At 44.7% G+C, this 16,843-nt stretch overlaps 2 protein-coding genes across 4 annotated transcripts; both read left to right on the forward strand.

Annotated features, from left to right (window-relative positions):
* The first annotated feature begins 276 nt into the window (after positions 1-276).
* On the forward strand, positions 277-7,103 carry LOC130702570 (uncharacterized). 2 transcript variants are annotated; one of them, XM_057524239.2, is made up of 10 exons: positions 277-394; positions 449-1,873; positions 1,940-2,224; positions 2,280-2,589; positions 2,645-3,130; positions 3,197-3,765; positions 3,825-4,073; positions 4,134-4,266; positions 4,321-6,838; positions 6,895-7,103. In XM_057524239.2, the coding sequence occupies exons 2-10, from the start codon at positions 470-472 to the stop codon at positions 6,911-6,913; spliced, it is 5,973 nt and encodes a 1,990-aa protein (XP_057380222.1). In that variant the 5' UTR covers positions 277-394; positions 449-469; the 3' UTR covers positions 6,914-7,103. The 2 variants fall into 2 exon arrangements, with proteins under 2 accessions (XP_057380222.1, XP_057380221.1); XM_057524238.2 differs by having other exon boundaries at positions 6,914-7,103.
* A 574-nt stretch (positions 7,104-7,677) lies between these two features.
* Positions 7,678-16,781, forward strand: LOC130702615 (adenomatous polyposis coli protein-like). Of its 2 annotated transcripts, XM_057524290.2 has the most exons (11): positions 7,678-8,048; positions 8,714-8,895; positions 8,962-9,073; positions 9,162-9,491; positions 9,546-9,783; positions 9,839-10,165; positions 10,223-10,533; positions 10,591-12,765; positions 12,823-13,527; positions 13,586-15,144; positions 15,202-16,781. In XM_057524290.2, the coding sequence occupies exons 2-11, from the start codon at positions 8,753-8,755 to the stop codon at positions 16,631-16,633; spliced, it is 7,332 nt and encodes a 2,443-aa protein (XP_057380273.1). In that variant the 5' UTR covers positions 7,678-8,048; positions 8,714-8,752; the 3' UTR covers positions 16,634-16,781. The 2 variants fall into 2 exon arrangements, with proteins under 2 accessions (XP_057380273.1, XP_059351547.1); XM_059495564.1 differs by lacking the exon at positions 7,678-8,048 and having other exon boundaries at positions 8,657-8,895.
* Positions 16,782-16,843: the final 62 nt, after the last annotated feature.

Below are 16,843 nucleotides of genomic sequence, written 5' to 3' on the forward strand. Positions count from 1 at the left end.
TGTCTTCTTGACTTGTGTATTCGATCGTGAACGTTTCTACCAAAAACCGTGGTGGTAAATAATGACACCGTAATTAATGATCAATCATCATTTTTCGACGAAAAATACAGAATGCTGTAGATTCCGGTTTTTAATGCTGATTTAAATGAAAATAGAAAATAAAAACGAATAAATCTTTGCAAAATGCAAACCCATCGAATCTGTGTTTGCCAAATTGATGATGGCAAATATCAGATGGCAACGTAGCTTGAATCGTCTGAACTGAGCTGATCTCTGCCATTGAAAAAGATTTGCTTCTCATTCGTTTAATTTTATCTCGTCTGCTTGTTCACGTTGCAACGTCTTTAAAATAATTTTTTGCCAAAATATTATTGGATTTATTACACCGCTTCTGGTATAGCTTAAAAAATCATTATAATTTGCTTTTCTGTTATTCTTTCTTGTTTAGAATTTCTTTTCTCTTAAGAAAATGACGTCGAATTATTTCAACGTCTACGTGACGCACGTGGTTGAGGTCATAGACTGCCAAGAGAAACCCAACTACTGCAATTTAATCTTCTGGGGTCAGAAAGATCGCATCTTAGCAACTAAAATGGAAGAACAGATTATTGCATGCAAGTTTGATTCCTGCCCTCGGCCTATGATGAGTGACCTTAAGAAAGAAAAGGTTTTCTGTGTGCCAGTGAACAATGGTTGGCTGAGAGCAACGATCAGTGATTACGCTGTAGATAGGAATGGGGAACTTGAAGTATGCTGCATAGATTATGGCTACACTGTCATGGTTCCCATGGCTTGCATTAAAGTTGTCCCGGCTAGTTCAACCTACATCGGCAGCTGCCATCCATTGGCCACAAAATTTCTTTTAGCAGATGTAGTGATTCAGAAAGGACCACGAGGAAAGGAACCAGTACTTCAATACTTGAAAAGAAATGTGGAAAACAAGAATGTCAAAGCAGTGGCATTGGGTATTCATAATGACTTTGAAGGAGTAAGAGTCTATTTGAATGATCAGCTTTTGGCGAAGCTGTTGGTGGAAAAACACCTGGGAACCTCAGCCACAACATATTTTGATGCTCTCAAAGAACCAGTTCCCACTCAACGCTATTTCTCTGTAGCTTCCCTCTCACCTCCATCAATGGTGAAGAATGGTGGGGTCTCTAGCTTTGGACATGCGACAAAACCAATCAGCAACACGTTGCCAACTGTCTCATCACAAAACAAGCCAAATCCCGTAAAATTCTATACAGCGTCTTATCTGGAAGTGAATGTGGCTCATTCAGTCATGGTGACCTTTGTGCAAAATGGACCTCAGAAGTTTGTCGTTCAATGCAACTCTCCAGAAGCAGTGCGAAAACTGAACGATATTTCTCGGCAATTGTCCAGTTATGTGGCTCGCAACTCCAAAACACTGGCCAAGCCTGAACGTGGTGACGCTTGTATTGCCATCTCCTGTCGAGATAAATTGTTCCATCGTGGCGTCGTAACACAGGTAGAAGATATCAAATTCGCTCAAGTGTACTTTGTCGACTATGGCTATACGGAATTAGTTGACCTTCGTTCAATGTACGAAATTCCATCTGAGTTGGTCGCCATTAACCTTCTAGCTTTCCGCGTTACGCTCGAAGAATCGGCTGCCTTGATGACGCACGACGGAATTTCCGAGGCCTTCACGCGACTGGTTTTGTATCGAAGCTTTAAATGCCACGTATCAGGAGAAACAATACCACAGTCAGTAATTCTTGTGGACGAGGCCGGACGGAGCGTCAAGGATTTAGTCTTAGCAGCCTTGGTAGAATCTCAGAAAGCCCTGAATGTATCAGAACTACTCAAAACAACTTCACTCTCACCCATACTTCCTGGTGCAAATATTAAAGTATTAACATGTTTCTAATAATTAAAAGTATTAATTTTCACATTAATTTTCTGCCCTTTTTTGTAGATTGCTGCAGTTGAGGTGCAGGACGAAGAAAATCTTTTCGTTACTTACGCTGGCCCTCCTGGACAGTTCTTCGGCCAGTTTGAAAGAAGACCTGTAAGTGAGCTGGAAGCTTTGAAAAACGAACTTCGATCTGCCTATTCTAGCTGTGGCATTCCGGGACAGATTGCTCAAGTTCCCTTGCTCTATTCCGACCTCAAAAGCCACGTTGGAGACTATGCCGTAATTAGATGGGCAACCGACAAACTTCTTTATCGAGTTAAAGTTATTAACGAATATGGCAATGATGTAAGTTGTGTTTTTGAGCCGATGAAAAATTTGTATTAATCCTATATTTGTCTAGGTGTCCGTTTCCTTTGTAGACTACGGGAACAGTATTAAAATTTCCCGCCAAGAAATATGGGCTCCAATGAAAAGCCTCGAGTTGTTTTCCATACAACCTTTTGGCATTTATTGCTGCGTTTCCGGAATTAAAGTACCCGAAAATGAATGGAAGCTACAAGTCAGTGACAAGTCAGTCCGCGTGAAGCTCGGCCAACCCATTAATGGAGTTTATCCTGCTACATTCGACAATCCTATCACAAATGACATTAATAGGCCGTTGAGTGCATGCTCGAATCAATCACCAGTGACAGAGAAACGGGGCCCTTCAGGTGAATCGATAACTGGTATTAAGAGTACAAGATTAACGTAATCTTCGTTTTATAGTTGATGCTGTCAAACCAATGACGAATCGTAAACTCGAATTTGATGCACCCCAAGAATCAGGATTTGTTAGAAATGCAATACCCAATATTGCCTTTGATCAGGCTGCCATTCTTAATGATGAGCTGGATGATTCGTGGGCTCCTCCCAAGGCTGATGGTAAGGTACCAAACAGACAAAAGACGCAGAGCATTTCTTCGATGAGCTCAAATGCTAGTCAAAGCCAAGTAGAGCAAATGGATTGGGAAAGCATTGAATCCAAACAGTTTCCCAGCCAGCCGATATCTCAGCCTGCTGAACTCACTAAACGGGTTATACCAATATCTCTTCCTACTCGACTTTTCTATCCACCTCAAAAAGGATTGGAAGGTACAACCACGACCGTCGAAATTGTTTTTGTCGACAATCCCAACAGCTTTTATTGCCATCTGGTCGAGACGGGCCCACTTCTTGAAGACTTGATGGACAAATTGGCCAGAGCCTACACAGGTATTAGAAGTAAACGTACAGTTTAAATCCTTGATCTGTTCCATAGCGTTTTATTTGTTTTTTCAGATGCGTCAAAAGAATCTATTAAAAGCGTGAGTGTAGGTGTAGCCTGCGTCGCTCAATATACCGATGATGGTGGCTGGTACCGTGGCCAAGTTTTAAACGTGGAAGGAAGCGAAGTCGAAGTGCTATTTGTAGACTATGGCAATAAACAACGGACTCCTACGAGTTTAGTAAAGGATATTCATGAAGAATTTGTGAAATTGCCGCCCCAGGCTTATCATTGTTCCTTGGCCGGCGTTCAAGATTCGACGCGTTCTTGGACTTCTGAAGATAAGGCCCGGTTCGAACAAGTTGGCATGGGCAAACGTGTCACGGCTACATTTTCTGAACGATGCGAAAATGATAAATACCCAGTTCGTTTATTGTTGGTGATGGAGGCACTAGGGCAGCCTGGTGCTTTGCCTGTCGTAATCAACGACCTTTTTGCCCCGACCCGCAAAATTCTGCCGGTGCCTGATGTTGCCAACTACCCAGCCCTGCCAATTTCTTTTGATTCAACCGAAGTCAACGTGGCTTGGTTTCATAATATTGGCAAATTCTTCCTCACGCCTGTCAATCTTGCTCCATATCAGGTATCTTATCTCCTAATTTAGAATTATGTTTGTAATTCTAGTTTATTTTTTAATTCTAGAAAGAACTAGACAAATTAGGAGAGTACTACACCGCCTTATCTAGTACCGAATTGATTGAAGATTCACCATGCGTCGGTTTACCCTGCGTTGTGCGGTTCAAGGCCGATGACCGTTTTTATCGTTCTCAGATATTGGCTATTTGTGGGAACTTTGCACAAGTGCTCTTTGTAGATTATGGCAATGAACAAGAGACTCCTCTGAAGGATCTGAAACGCATCCACCCTCGCTTCTTGAAATGCCCTCAACTGGTATATCTGCTTTGCAATTTCTTTGTTTTCGCATTTAATTTTGTTTTTATCTGTATATAGACTTGGCAATGCAGGTTGAAAAATGTCATAATGCCTGATTCTGAAATCCATTACTCACAAGATTTGAAAATGCACATCAACACTTGCTTTCCACATGGGCAAATTCTTAGAGCCAGATTTTACCCGCCCACAGGTTCACATGTATTAATTAGATGAATTCGCATTGATTAACGTATTTATTTTGTAGATGGCATTTATAATGTTGATTTGAGCGTGCCGGAAATTGGAGACGTCGCGCAATATCTAGTGAAAAACAAGATTCTTTGTTTTCACAACATCTGTTCTGGAAAAGAAGTGAAAGTACCGCCACAGAATCTCGACTTTGTTCCAGATAAAATTATCTCTACGGGTGCCTTCGTGTCTTTCGCTAAAACGCCAATGGAATTCTGGATCCAGTTAGACCCAAACTCGGTCGATGTCCTAATGGAGAAGTCGGATACAATTGTCACTCAACCAGAGTTCCTTAACGACAAAACGAGTTTTGTTCCAGTTCCGGGGGTATTCTGCCTGGCTTTCTTTTCTGACGATAGACGTTGGTGTCGAGCCATTGTAGAAACAGTTGAACCAAATCGTGTCGTTGTCAATTACATCGACTACGGAAATTCCTGTGCTGTAGCTCTGGATCATCTTCGAGCTCTTCCAGTCTCACTTGCGGACAAACCTGCCATGGCTTTCAAATGCTGTTTGGATGGGATAGAATCCCCCGTTTCGACGGAGGTTACGGCATCTTTTCTGGGTCAAGTATTAGACTTTGTAGCCACCGTGAAATGTATCAAAATCGTCAACGGAGTTTTGCATGTCCGTCTGTCCAACACGGCTGACAAGAAGGATTTGACAGAGAAGATAGGCCTACTTATCAAACCGGTTGAATTGGAAGTTTACGTCGCGTATTCTATTTCTCCAGACAATTTCTGGATCCAGCGGAAGGAAGACGAGAGCAAATTGGCTGAGATTCAGGATCTAATGTACCGAGAACTGGAAGGGGCGAACGCAGGTTCTTACCGAATGCAAGGACATCCGGTTCCTGGGCCAATTTACGCCGTAAATCATCCCATCTATCACACCTGGTACAGAGCTCAAGTGGAGCATGTCGATGGCCATTCGAGAATGGCCGAAGTTCAGTTTATCGATTATGGAGACCGCCACAAAGTTTCATTGTCCGATTTCCGGCATTTGCCCAACAGCCTGAAAGATTATCCATCGATGGCAATTGAATCTTGTTTGAATTTTCAATCAAGACCGAAACACTGGCCTGAACAGGCTTTAAAATATTTCAGCTCTATCTGCTCACCAGAGGTCGTCTTTCGTGTGAAATTCGGGACTAAAAATGGCAACGTTCAGCAAATTGATTGCATGGAAACTCCTACAGAGAACGTCATTGAAATACTGAACTCAAAAATCAAACAATCTTTATTAGAAGACACTGGAAGAGTTTTAGAATTGCTGGACTCAGTTTCTAAATCCTACAAGCAAATTGAATCACATCCAGTAATTCGTTCGAGTGCAGAGTTGATCAAGGAATTAAATTGCGTTCCTGGCCAATTGATTTCTTCCAAAGCTGTTTCTGTTTGCCTGACGTCACCCACTGCTGTTTGGCTTCACTTAGATCCTTCAACAGCTAACACACTAATGGAATCTATTCAACAACACGTCAAGAGTCCGGAATTCTCCAAAACTCGACCAGTTGAGCCACTCGTCGGACTTTCCTGTCTGGCTTTGTTTCCCGATGATCAGCGTTGGTACCGCGCTATAATTGAAAATGTCGATCGAAATGTGGCTGTCGTTAATTATGTCGATTATGGAAATTCGTCTACGATAGGTCTGGATCTACTCCGACCTCTGCCATCATCTCTAGTAGCTCAACCTGCGTTGGCTTTGAAATGTGCACTAGATGGAGTTGAAAGATGTCCCAACGAATTGCCAAGTACCAGCAAATGCCAGTCTGTTATCTTCGATCAAACACTGCACGTTACATTTATTGAGAAAACGGAGAAACATATTTTTGTAAGATTACGAGATACAGCTGGAAATGACATAAACGAGAAGCTCGGTCTACCTGCCTCAGTCGCTGCACCTACGAATGTGGGCAATCAGGCGAGCAATTCAATTCAATCTCACGATGGAGTCATTCCCGGTGCAGTAGATGTGAGAGTGTCTTACGTCAAGTCAGCCGGAATGTTTTGGATCCAATACGAGAGCAACATCGAAGAAATTGAACAAATCAGAGATAACCTCCGGCCACTAGACTCCAACAATGCCCCCAATGTTCCACCCATCAACGTAAAAGAAAATGCCCTTTACGCAGTTATGCATCCGGAATATAATCGTTTCTTCCGCGCTCGAGCCAACAAAGTTAATGGCCAGATGGTTGAAGTATTTTTCTTGGACATTGGTTATACAGACTGGGTTCCTCTGTCCAGCGTCCGTTCGTGTCCTGCAATTTTAAAGTACATTCCACCGATGGCAAATGAATGTACGTTCCGAACTCCTGTCTATCCGGATCAGTATTGCGAAGAGATACAGAAGGCTTTTAGTGATGCAACAGAAGGTGTTGTTTGCCAGGCTGTTTTCAGTGGGCCACAGCCGGCCCAAGGCATTCACTGCATCGAATCGCTATTTGCAAAGGGCGTTAATGTGGGAAATCTCCTTTATAATTTGATTTCGTCGTCCGCGCCTCAATCAGGAACTGCAGGCGGGTTTCGCAAGTAAGTTTCTCATTATTCGATGCAACTTAAATGGCAAACTTATTTTTTATAATAAGTTCTTTTTGTGTGTTCTAGTTTTCCATCGTTTCCTAGCAAACAGCAAAGAGGGCTGTGAAAAATGAATACCTAGAGAAGTTTTATGTTCATTTTGTAAAGTAAAAGGTATGATGTTTATTCTCATTGTGATTCCTTTTTGAACTTTTTTCGTTCCAATTCTCTGTTGAATCTAGATCTTTTAAATACATCATTTCCGTTTTTGAAGCGTTTTTTTAGTGCTGTCGGCTACGTATTTATTTTTTAAAAATTCCTCGTTGTGCATGAATGGCTTGTCCTTTTAACGAGAGAGATGCCAATCCTATTCGACATAGTTTAGTCAAAACAGTCGCATTCCTTTCGAATTTGAGGCTAGGTTTTGGAACCTGGGCTAAATTTGGAATGCTTCCATCACCGGCCAATGTGTCGGTGTGAAAAGCAAGTGTCCGTGAAACGAAGAGAAATGAATATTTCTGAAAGAAAGCTGAGTGTGTAGAGAGGCAGAAAGGAAAGCAATGGCGACGTACTCTGTAAGTGGAAGACGTCCATTGTTCTCGTCTGTGTGCTTGGCGCACGTCTAAAGGAAAAAAGGTAAACGTGACGTTTCTTCCACGAAATTTCACTGTATTATTCTGAAAATGTTTCACAGCTGACTATGTTGTGACAATACTTGATTGAAAATTAGGTTGTGTAAACTAGAGCGAATCCTACTCTTCTCATTTCCACGTTTATCTTTTGTTTGTTTTTTTCGAAACACGCCCTTAGGTAGTACGCTACCTACCGCCATCTATCAAACCAAATCTTAAGTCGGCCTAGCAGTCGAATAAGTCATTCCTTTCGCAACACACGCATATTCAGTTTCTCTATTTTAAACCTTAACACTTTCCAAATTCGTTTCAAAATAGGGAAGAAAGCACGGTCTAAATGTGTGGGATTAAAGTTCCTATCTGATGTTGTTTAACACTGTCTTGTACTAGTTTTTAAACTGTAAAGTATTACTACAATTTTCCCCCTTAATTACTTTGTCAATCGTGACGGCCATTTAAGAAGTTAGTGTCCGTCATCCAGTGTTGTAAATCTTATTAAACCACAAATACTTGGAGACCCAGTTGTCATGAAGATCTGGTGGAAATGAAACTCACCGTTTTCCAAGAGATTTTTAAATGATTGTCCTAAGGTAAATCTGCTTGCCAACTTTATTTCTTCTACCTTGTGAGATGTTTTAGTTCCAATCAAACTATAACCATACTGGCTGCAATTGCTTGCGGTTATGAAAAGGTGTATATTTTTTTATTTCAGTAGGCTTATTGTCATACTTAAAACGTATTCAACTGCTTCGTTCAGATCCAGTTGCCATCTTCATATTTCAGAATGAATCCTCTTTATATTATTTGATGGCATGTTAACTTTGTTTTGATCACTGGTTAGCTGAATCCTGTTTCGATTTCCCTGTTACAACAGATTCCTTCTTTCCGTTTTAGCAGTTAATTCTCTTTTTCTGTGAAACTAGATATGCTTTGAGGTTAATCAAGTTATCTGTAATAGATAAGGGAAAACTATTGTTCCTAATCCCCTTCAGTTTGTAACCCATCAACCCTTGCCAAGTATTGATCGCCTAGTGGGGACGACGATGCGCCTGCCCTATGCACACCATTTCACTCCACCCTCATCTGTACATTCCCGTAACACTCCCTCCTCTCACGACTCTATTTTTTCCCCCATTAATATCTATAAATTTTTTCCCCTCTGTTTTTTTCATGAACCCCACCCTTACCGTCATGTAGGGTTTCATTCTGTTGTTGTGACCAAGTGCAGTAGCTGACTTGTGAGTCTCGCCCATAGATCGTGCTAAAACAAGGACAAAATATTGAGGAAAGGACCATGGCAGCCGGTGCCAACAATGCGGAAGCAGAACGGGCGTTCAATCGGGCTCAGTTAAAATTGAATCTCAACCTTCCGTCGATTGACACGCCTCGGAGCCTAAGCGATCTCCAGTCAATTGCCCAAGAAATCCAACGCCAAAAGTACGTTTCTCGATTCTCAATCCTATGTCTTTTTTTGACACTAATTTTCTTTTTCTTTTTGCTAAGGAATGAAGTGCTCTGTCATTTGAAGCACGAAGACAAAGATCGTCACAGTTACTTCACACAGTTGGAGCACTTGGCCCGGCAAATGAGGGAACTGCCTCTACCAACCGACTCGGTATACCATCGATCATTGATTTAGAGCTCCTACGCGTTAACACACTACGATATTCTTTTTTATTTTATGCGTTTGTGTGGGCCTGCAGCCAACGCTAGAATACGAACTAGAGCGGACGAGACTCGAGTTGGAGACCCAACGGATGCAGGATCGAATGCTGAAGACGCTCGGGCCCACCAGTGAAGTGGTGCGACGTCGCGAAGAGCGCATCCTCCATCTGAGAAAGCTGGATCAGAAGCTGGCCGAAATTAACACCCTCATAGTCAATCACGTTGGCAAAAGCGAAGCGGCCGCAAGCGATCTCTGTCACACGACGTCGACTTCGCCGGCTTTGCCCGGAGATTGGACCAACGACAAAGACATTTGGCTCAGCGGCTCCAGTCTCGATCTTCATCACGAAGAAAAAAACGGACATTCGGTAATTCAATTACGTTTTGGAACTTGTCCAGCTTACACAGACGTTGTTTCTAAGGATACGGCGAGTGTCATGAGCTTTACCTCGAGCATCCATTCGAGTCACGGGATTTCGGGTAGCGGCGGCAGCGGCGGTTTGCTCTCTGAAAGGGGCCAGAAACCTCCGATGGGTCCAAAAGTAGAAGTAGTCTATAACCTGCTAACAATGCTCTTCTCTCACGACCGGCATAACGTTAGCCAAAAGCTCTTGCACATGTCGGCCAATCCCGAAACGAGGAGTACCCTCCATCAAGTCGGTGAGTTGACATTACATTCGACATAGTTACATTGTTTTGACGTGTATTTGCACAGGCTGTATTCCGCTGCTGGTTCAGCTTATTTATAATCAGGATGGTGGAGGTGAATCGAATAATCAAGATAGGGCCAACCCTGGCAATGTTACAGCTAATAGCTGGATGTTGACAGAAGCTGATAAAGAAACTCGAGCAAGTGCAGCGCAAGCCCTTCATAATTTAGTGTACAACAGCACTGATGATCGTAAAGTCAAAAGCGAAATCAGGATCCTCAAACTCCTCGAGCTCATTCGTTCCTACGCCGACCGGCTCCGAGATGCCATCATGCACCAGTTACACCACCACGACCAGGAAATTGATAACCGTCTTCCGTTGCTCTTGGATGGTATACATTCTACTTAAGTTTTTAGCTTGTAATAAATAATAAATTTCGTTTTTTTAGATGACATGGACAGCCATCCGTGCAATGTTGTGACCAATTTGATGAAACTGTCGTTCGATGACGACCACCGCCAAGCCATGAGTCATTTGGGAGCGCTTCAGGGTCTGTCCGAGTTGCTTCATCTGGACCAGCTGGCGCACGGGTCCCTGTGTGACGATGCACAGTGCACCACGTTGCGACGCTACGCCAGCATGACGCTGACCAACCTCACCTTTGGTCACGGACCCAACAAGACCCTGCTCTGCTCTACGCGACCGCTCCTCGCCGTCCTTTCTCACCAGTTAGCCTCGCCTAACGACGATTTGAGACAAGTAATTCATTTTCGGCTTTTAAATTTAAGAATAGTACATAATTATGTATTTGTCTAGGTGACGGCCAGCGTGTTGCGCAATCTTTCTTGGCGGGCCGACAGTGCCAGCAAAGAGGCTCTACAGCAGACGAATGTCGTCCAATCGCTCATCACCATGTCGATGGAGACGCATCGAGAGTCTACGCTCAAATCGATGCTGTCGGCCTTGTGGAACCTGTCGTCGCACTCTAGCTGCAACAAGGCCACCATTTGCGCCACTCCGGGATCTTTGGAATTCCTTGTCCGTACGCTGACGTACAAATCAGAGTCGAAAACCTTGTCCATTGTCGAATCTGGCGGAGGCATTGTAAGAAACATCTCAAGTCACATCGCGACTCGTGATGATTACCGAGCTTCATTACGACGTCACGGATGTTTCCAAATTCTGCTGCATCACTTACGTTCGCCTAGTTTGACTGTAGTGAGCAATGCCTGCGGGACTCTTTGGAACTTGTCCGCACGTTGCAAAGAAGATCAAACGACGCTACGAGATCTGGGCGCGATTCCCATGTTGCGCAGTTTAGTCCATTCGAGACACAAGATGATTGCGACAGCATCATCCGCTGCCCTGAAAAACCTGGAATCGGCCGGATTCGGGAGTAGCAATGGCTCTCTGAGTAATAGCGGAAACGCAACGAGCCATAACACTTCACTGCAAGCGCGCAAGCAGAAAGCCCTGGAACAAGAGATTGATCAAACGCTAACGGAAATGTGTGACAACATCGATCCACTCAGCCCTCTAGATGAACCTAGTGGCGTGAGTCCCTTCGACAGGCGCATGTATCGCTCTCTGGGTGGCCACAATACAACCAGCCTTTATGGAAGGTCATCCACAGCACCGACGTTGGTACCAAAAAGCGGATCGACACCCATCCGACCTGCCCGTTCATCTAGCTTAGAGCGCAAGAATGCAACCGGAGACATTATTGGTAGTACGGCCCGCCCAAGAACAATAGCCGCACCCTCATCGGCCAGCCCAGCAATGGGATCTCGTTTACAAGCAACTCGAACTGTTTGGCATTCGCACGAGAATGAAATTAGTTATACATCATTGAATTACGAAGAAGATGATCAACCCGTTAATTACAGTTTAAAATATACTGAAGAAGTGGTTTCCGTCCCCGTGGCAGCTCACTGGACACCATCCAGGCCACCTAAACCTCTCGTAGATGGAGATAACAATCCCGAAGGATCGGATTCGGTACTTCAGACAGCAGATCAAATGGATTCGAGCACCGTGAAGAAAGCCATGGTCCTGTCTGCGTACCGCGAAACGGATCTGGATGAACCCGAACGTCCGACGGACTTTAGTTTGCGCTATCCCGATGAAGACGAAGACTACGCCGCAGATAACGATACCATGCAAACTTATTGCATGGAGGGCACGCCATATGAAACTCCATTCACCCGCTCCAGCGCTGCGTCTCTGACTGATCTCCGTGAAGCTGGACTCGAGAGCCCCAAGATGGAGCAAGATGACACGGCCGAAAAAATCACAGGACTTGAAAACAAACCTAAAGAGGAAGACGAAGAAGAAGTTGATAAAGTCGAAGGGAAAACACCGCCGATGCCACGTCGTTCACAGCCGGCCAATAAAGAGAGCAAAACGGTGACGTTCAACACGACGGCCGACTGCGAGATCAACTACTCGGAGCAGCAAACGCCGTTGATGTTCTCGCGTTCCAGCTCTTTGGAATCGCTCGACAGTTTGGACCAGCACCAAAACTGTCACGACGAGGGCTCGGTTGTCAGCGAGTTTAGTCGTCTGACAAGTCGAGCCGTTTCGCCCAGTGAATTACCCGATTCGCCGGGCCAAACGATGCCTTCGAGTCCACGTCGAACGCAAGCTCAGCAAGATCAGCAAAAGCAATTGCCGAAACCTATTCAACGTGTTGATGGTGTGTTTGATGACTCGACAAATAATTTTGGAATGGAAGGCACTCCCGCTTTCACTAGGGCGGCCAGCCCGCTCAGTCAGCTGTCTTTCGAAGATGAACCTTCTTCACCAACAGACCCGACTCCGATGCCTCCTCCACCTCCCCCAGTGGTTACAGCAACTCGACCTCCGTTGCCTCTTCCATCATCTGTGCAAGCCACTGCGCCATCAACTGCCCAGCTCGTTAATCCTACGTTTAACCGGGTTGTTCGATCTGCGTCTGAAGTCAATTTCCGCAGTACATTCGATTACGATGAGGTATAAATAAATTATGAATTTGGTTTTGAATTATTTAATAATGTTCATCTAATTTAGCCTCGACGTTTCAATGAAGAAGACAGTCCGGCTCTTACGAGATGGACAAGTTTGAGCTCGTTGCACATTGATGGCGAAGTGATTAGCACGGCCAAATTATTGCCATTGAGTCACGGAGTTGGTAATTTAAATTCTGCGCACTTAACTGAAAGAAAATCGGAACAAACAGTTAAAGTTGAAGTGGTTTCAATGGCCGCGGCTTCCGACCCTGTCCCAATTGAGTCTAACGAATGGAGCGAAGAGAGTGGCAGCGAAGATGATTTGCTATTAGAAATTATCACGCAAGGAAAACCAACAAGTCGGCAACCTGTACCCCAAACACCGAAATCCAGTAAACCTCCAGTGCCGGAAGTACCTTCTGAAGTCCGTCCATCTATTTCGAAATCGGTTAGCGTTCAGGATATCTCTGAGCCCAATCGTGTGTCGGGCATCCCGGCGAGCCAGAGCATCGATTCGTCCCTGTCTAAAGCTAACATCCGTGACACTGGGAGTGATATCGAAGACGACGATGATGATGATGATGATGAAATGCTCTACGCATGTATCAGGTCAGCTAAACCAACAGCCAAACCTGTGCCTCCTCCAAGAACATCGAGCATATCGGCTAAATCAACAGTGCCTGCGCCATTAACGTCTAATGGCGTTCAAAAGAGCCGGCCATCTCGCCCGCCAATGGAACTCCCTAAATCATCATCCTCTAAAGAAGTATAATTCAATTATCAAAATTTTAATGGCAAAAATTCATTTGATTTTTTGTTTTCAGAGAGTGCCACCTCTTCATGGCCCGTTTTCCAATGTCCGGCAAATGGCAATGCGGGTTAAAAGCACTTCCGATGTTCCCCGGCCGTCTGGTCGTCGTTCTCGACATTCAAGTCAAGGCTCTAGTCGCATGGGAGCAAGCGGATGTAGCAATAACACGAGCGTAGATTTGGATTATCGCTATTCTTACAAGGTTGAAGATACACCTGTCACGTTTTCACGCAACAGCTCGTTAAGTTCACTCAGCGTGAATTCCAACGATGAAGAACCATCGGCCGAAGATCAAGCTCTGTTGGACAGTTGCATTAGCTGGGGTATGCCGAAATCGAAAAGCGATTATCTTGATGGCCGCACAGATCAAAATAAGAAATCGAAATCGACCAAAACTTCAGGGGCCAAGATTCCGACCAGTCAAAGCTGGACGGGTGGGATAAGAAGGGCTGGTGATGGCCAAGCCAGTGCCTCCCCATCAACTGTAACTGTCACTACCAGCAGTTCATTTTCTGCTTTCTCTTCATCGGCTGGAAATTGTATGGGAAATGTAATCGATCCGTCAGATATTGTGGTCAAATTGGAAGAGCCGGATCCCAACAGCTCTCCATCCATGACCCATTCGTCACTGATTCGGCTGGAAGCCAATCAGATTGCGGCCCAGATACAAAATCAAGATTCTTTGGATGGATCGTCACAGTCCAACGATCTCGAACACTTCCCGTCTTTAACATCAAGTTTCATCGATGGAGCTGCAAGCTGGACAGATACATCAAAGAAATCACCTTCTTTGACAAGAAAATCTTTAGCTAATCAAACGGACATCAATCGAGGACGTACTCCAGTTAATGGAGCTAATCCTCTGTTAAAACAAGCTCTTTCATCGGGCTTGGTGATATCAACGGAACAGTCCAACATGAGTGCCTCGACATCCTTCCGGATCGAAAATACTAAACCACCTGCAGAACTGCTGACATCTAGGGTGACAGATTCATTTGCCAGTTTAACTTGCAGTGTCTTAGATCCCACCTATTTTGACGATGAACAACGTCGAGAAGGATTGCTAACTCAGCTGGCCATTATGGAACACACGGTCGATGAAAATGCCAACACGGACGATAGCGTCTCTTCCTCACCAACGGGAGAGAGGAGGAAATTAACCCCTCGTGATAGACGTCAGACCGAGAAAGAACGTTATCAGACGTACACTCTCAACGCGAATTCGATGGAAGAGAGTGTCGAAAACGGGTTTAGCAATGCCGTGCAGAATAATTGTGAAGAAACGAAGAAGACGGCCAAGCAACGTCGGTCGTCGGAACGTGAACGTTTCATGACGCAAACTATTTCCACCACTGATGGGGATGTTGGAAAGACGGATGTTGAAAATCAGAAGAGTATGAGTGCCTCAGAATTGTCCGCCTTAGAAATGGATGCCAAAGCCGTGATTCGTACCTTGAAAGAAGAGGTGAAACTCAGCCGGAAGAATAGCAATTCTTCTGAATTGATTAGTGAAGAATGCATGCTGGATTGCGAAACTCTGAGTCTAGTATCCAACGAATCAGAATCGGATAGGTACATCAAATTTTACAAAGAAATGAAATTTATTTAATTAAAAATTTAAATTCCTAGATCCCTATGTCTTCGAGTGAAGCAGATGGCATTGCATCAAGAAGGACTGGAGAACAATGAAGGAGGAGATGTAAGGAAGACCAAGATCGTCCGACCGGAAGATCAGAAATTCTTGGAAGATCCAATGGCAATCAAAGGAATTCGTGGCCGTCGACGAGTCTTGTGCCCAGTCCGTGTCATTCCGATTAATGGGCCCAATAGGCCAGTGGTGAATACGTCACCTCCGCAACAACAACAAACAACATCCATCATTTCTCCAGCAAAAATCAATGGAAGCAAAACTACCCCCGTCTCACGAGCAGCTCAGTCTCGTGGTCGAAGCGCCAGTCCAGCTAGTCCAAGTCCAGTCCGTCCTAATCGGACCTCAGCATTGCGCCAGAATACTACGCAAAAATCAAAATATCCTTCAGTTCCTGTTCTCGAGTCACAAGTCCGAATGCGATCAAATAGCAAAAGTCCACGTGTCAGCAGTGCGCCCTGCAGTCCTCGGCAGCTTCCAGTGGTAGAGCAAGATGCAAAGCAGCTCAAGAGACGCTCGTTAGAGATGGCTTCAAAGGCTTCCGTCGCTTCCTTGAAATTAACCCCACCCAAATCGGAGAGTGTGCCCGTCATTGATCCCCAACATCCACCTCTATCAAGTCTGGGCAAACAGGGAACATTCACGAAAGAGAAGTCAACATCCCCGGAAAGCGTAGCTGCTAAAGAAGAAGAACAATCGATCAAAATTCCTCCAAAGGTTCCGCCAAAACCGAAGATCACTCAAGTAGCCAAACCAGCTCTACCGAAGAAGCCCAGTCGATTCAATAACGGCCCGAGTCCACTCTCTTCGCCACGGTCTAAAGGCAGTCCAGCTTTGAGTAGGCGTTCGGTTAGCAGCGCCAGCATCGGTTCCGATTCCACATCGGCCACGACGACTTGGAGTGGCATGGATGATCAAACGTCCTCGACGCCCCCACTGAAACGAACTCCACCGAAGAAAGTCGTGACCAGCAAAATCGCTAGTTTGTGGAAGCAAGTGGAAGAGAGCCGCAGCAAGCAGAAAGCGGAACAGCCGGATGTGAGGAAATGGATCAGCAGGGGAGATAGTGCCAAGCCAAGTACAGAAGATAAATCTGTTGGCACCGGGTGCAGTCCCGATCAAACGCCAAGACCCATCGTGTCAAGTGGAACGTTCGAGAAATTGAGTTCCTTCTCCAATACTCAGCAGGTGCCGGTTATCTCACCGGTCACTGTCAATAGCCCGTCTAGTGATAAGAGATCCCCACCGAGTAGGCTTCCTTTCCGGCTTCCTCGTTTTGGACGATCCAGCAGCCAGTCGAGTACGCCAACTACTCCTACCCTTCCTACTCCCCCATCACCAGGCTTTGATGTCCCAAACTCTTCTAGTGCCGAAACGGAAGACAAGAGAAAATTCCGCGTTACCGCCCTTTAAAAGCTTCCATAATATGCATACTTCACATTAATCAACTACCCAATACTCCATGTCTTCAACTTTAGCTGTTTTTCTTTATATTCTCTGTTTTCGTTTTTTTCTTGCAATCTCGATACAATACAGAATGAAAGGATTGGTTTTCAAATTATTTTTGTGTTTCAAAAATCGTCGAGTTGTCATGCTGGATTCACGATTTATTTTTCATGATTA

The sequence above is a fragment of the Daphnia carinata genome, chromosome 6, assembly GCF_022539665.2.
Source record: "Daphnia carinata strain CSIRO-1 chromosome 6, CSIRO_AGI_Dcar_HiC_V3, whole genome shotgun sequence".
Lineage (NCBI taxonomy): Eukaryota > Metazoa > Arthropoda > Branchiopoda > Diplostraca > Daphniidae > Daphnia > Daphnia carinata.

Bases quoted from the DNA above. Each gene is read 5' to 3' on its own strand.
- LOC130702570 (XM_057524238.2), top strand. From the start codon at position 470: ATGACGTCGAATTATTTCAACGTCTACGTGACGCACGTGGTTGAGGTC. The intron at 2,590-2,644 runs GTGAATCGATAA...TTCGTTTTATAG, and splicing joins AGAGAAACGGGGCCCTTCAG to TTGATGCTGTCAAACCAATG. The intron at 4,267-4,320 runs GTTCACATGTAT...TTTATTTTGTAG, and splicing joins CAGATTTTACCCGCCCACAG to ATGGCATTTATAATGTTGAT.
- LOC130702615 (XM_057524290.2), top strand. From the start codon at position 8,753: ATGGCAGCCGGTGCCAACAATGCGGAAGCAGAACGGGCGTTCAATCGG. The intron at 8,896-8,961 runs GTACGTTTCTCG...CTTTTTGCTAAG, and splicing joins CAAGAAATCCAACGCCAAAA to GAATGAAGTGCTCTGTCATT. The intron at 9,074-9,161 runs GTATACCATCGA...GTGGGCCTGCAG, and splicing joins TGCCTCTACCAACCGACTCG to CCAACGCTAGAATACGAACT.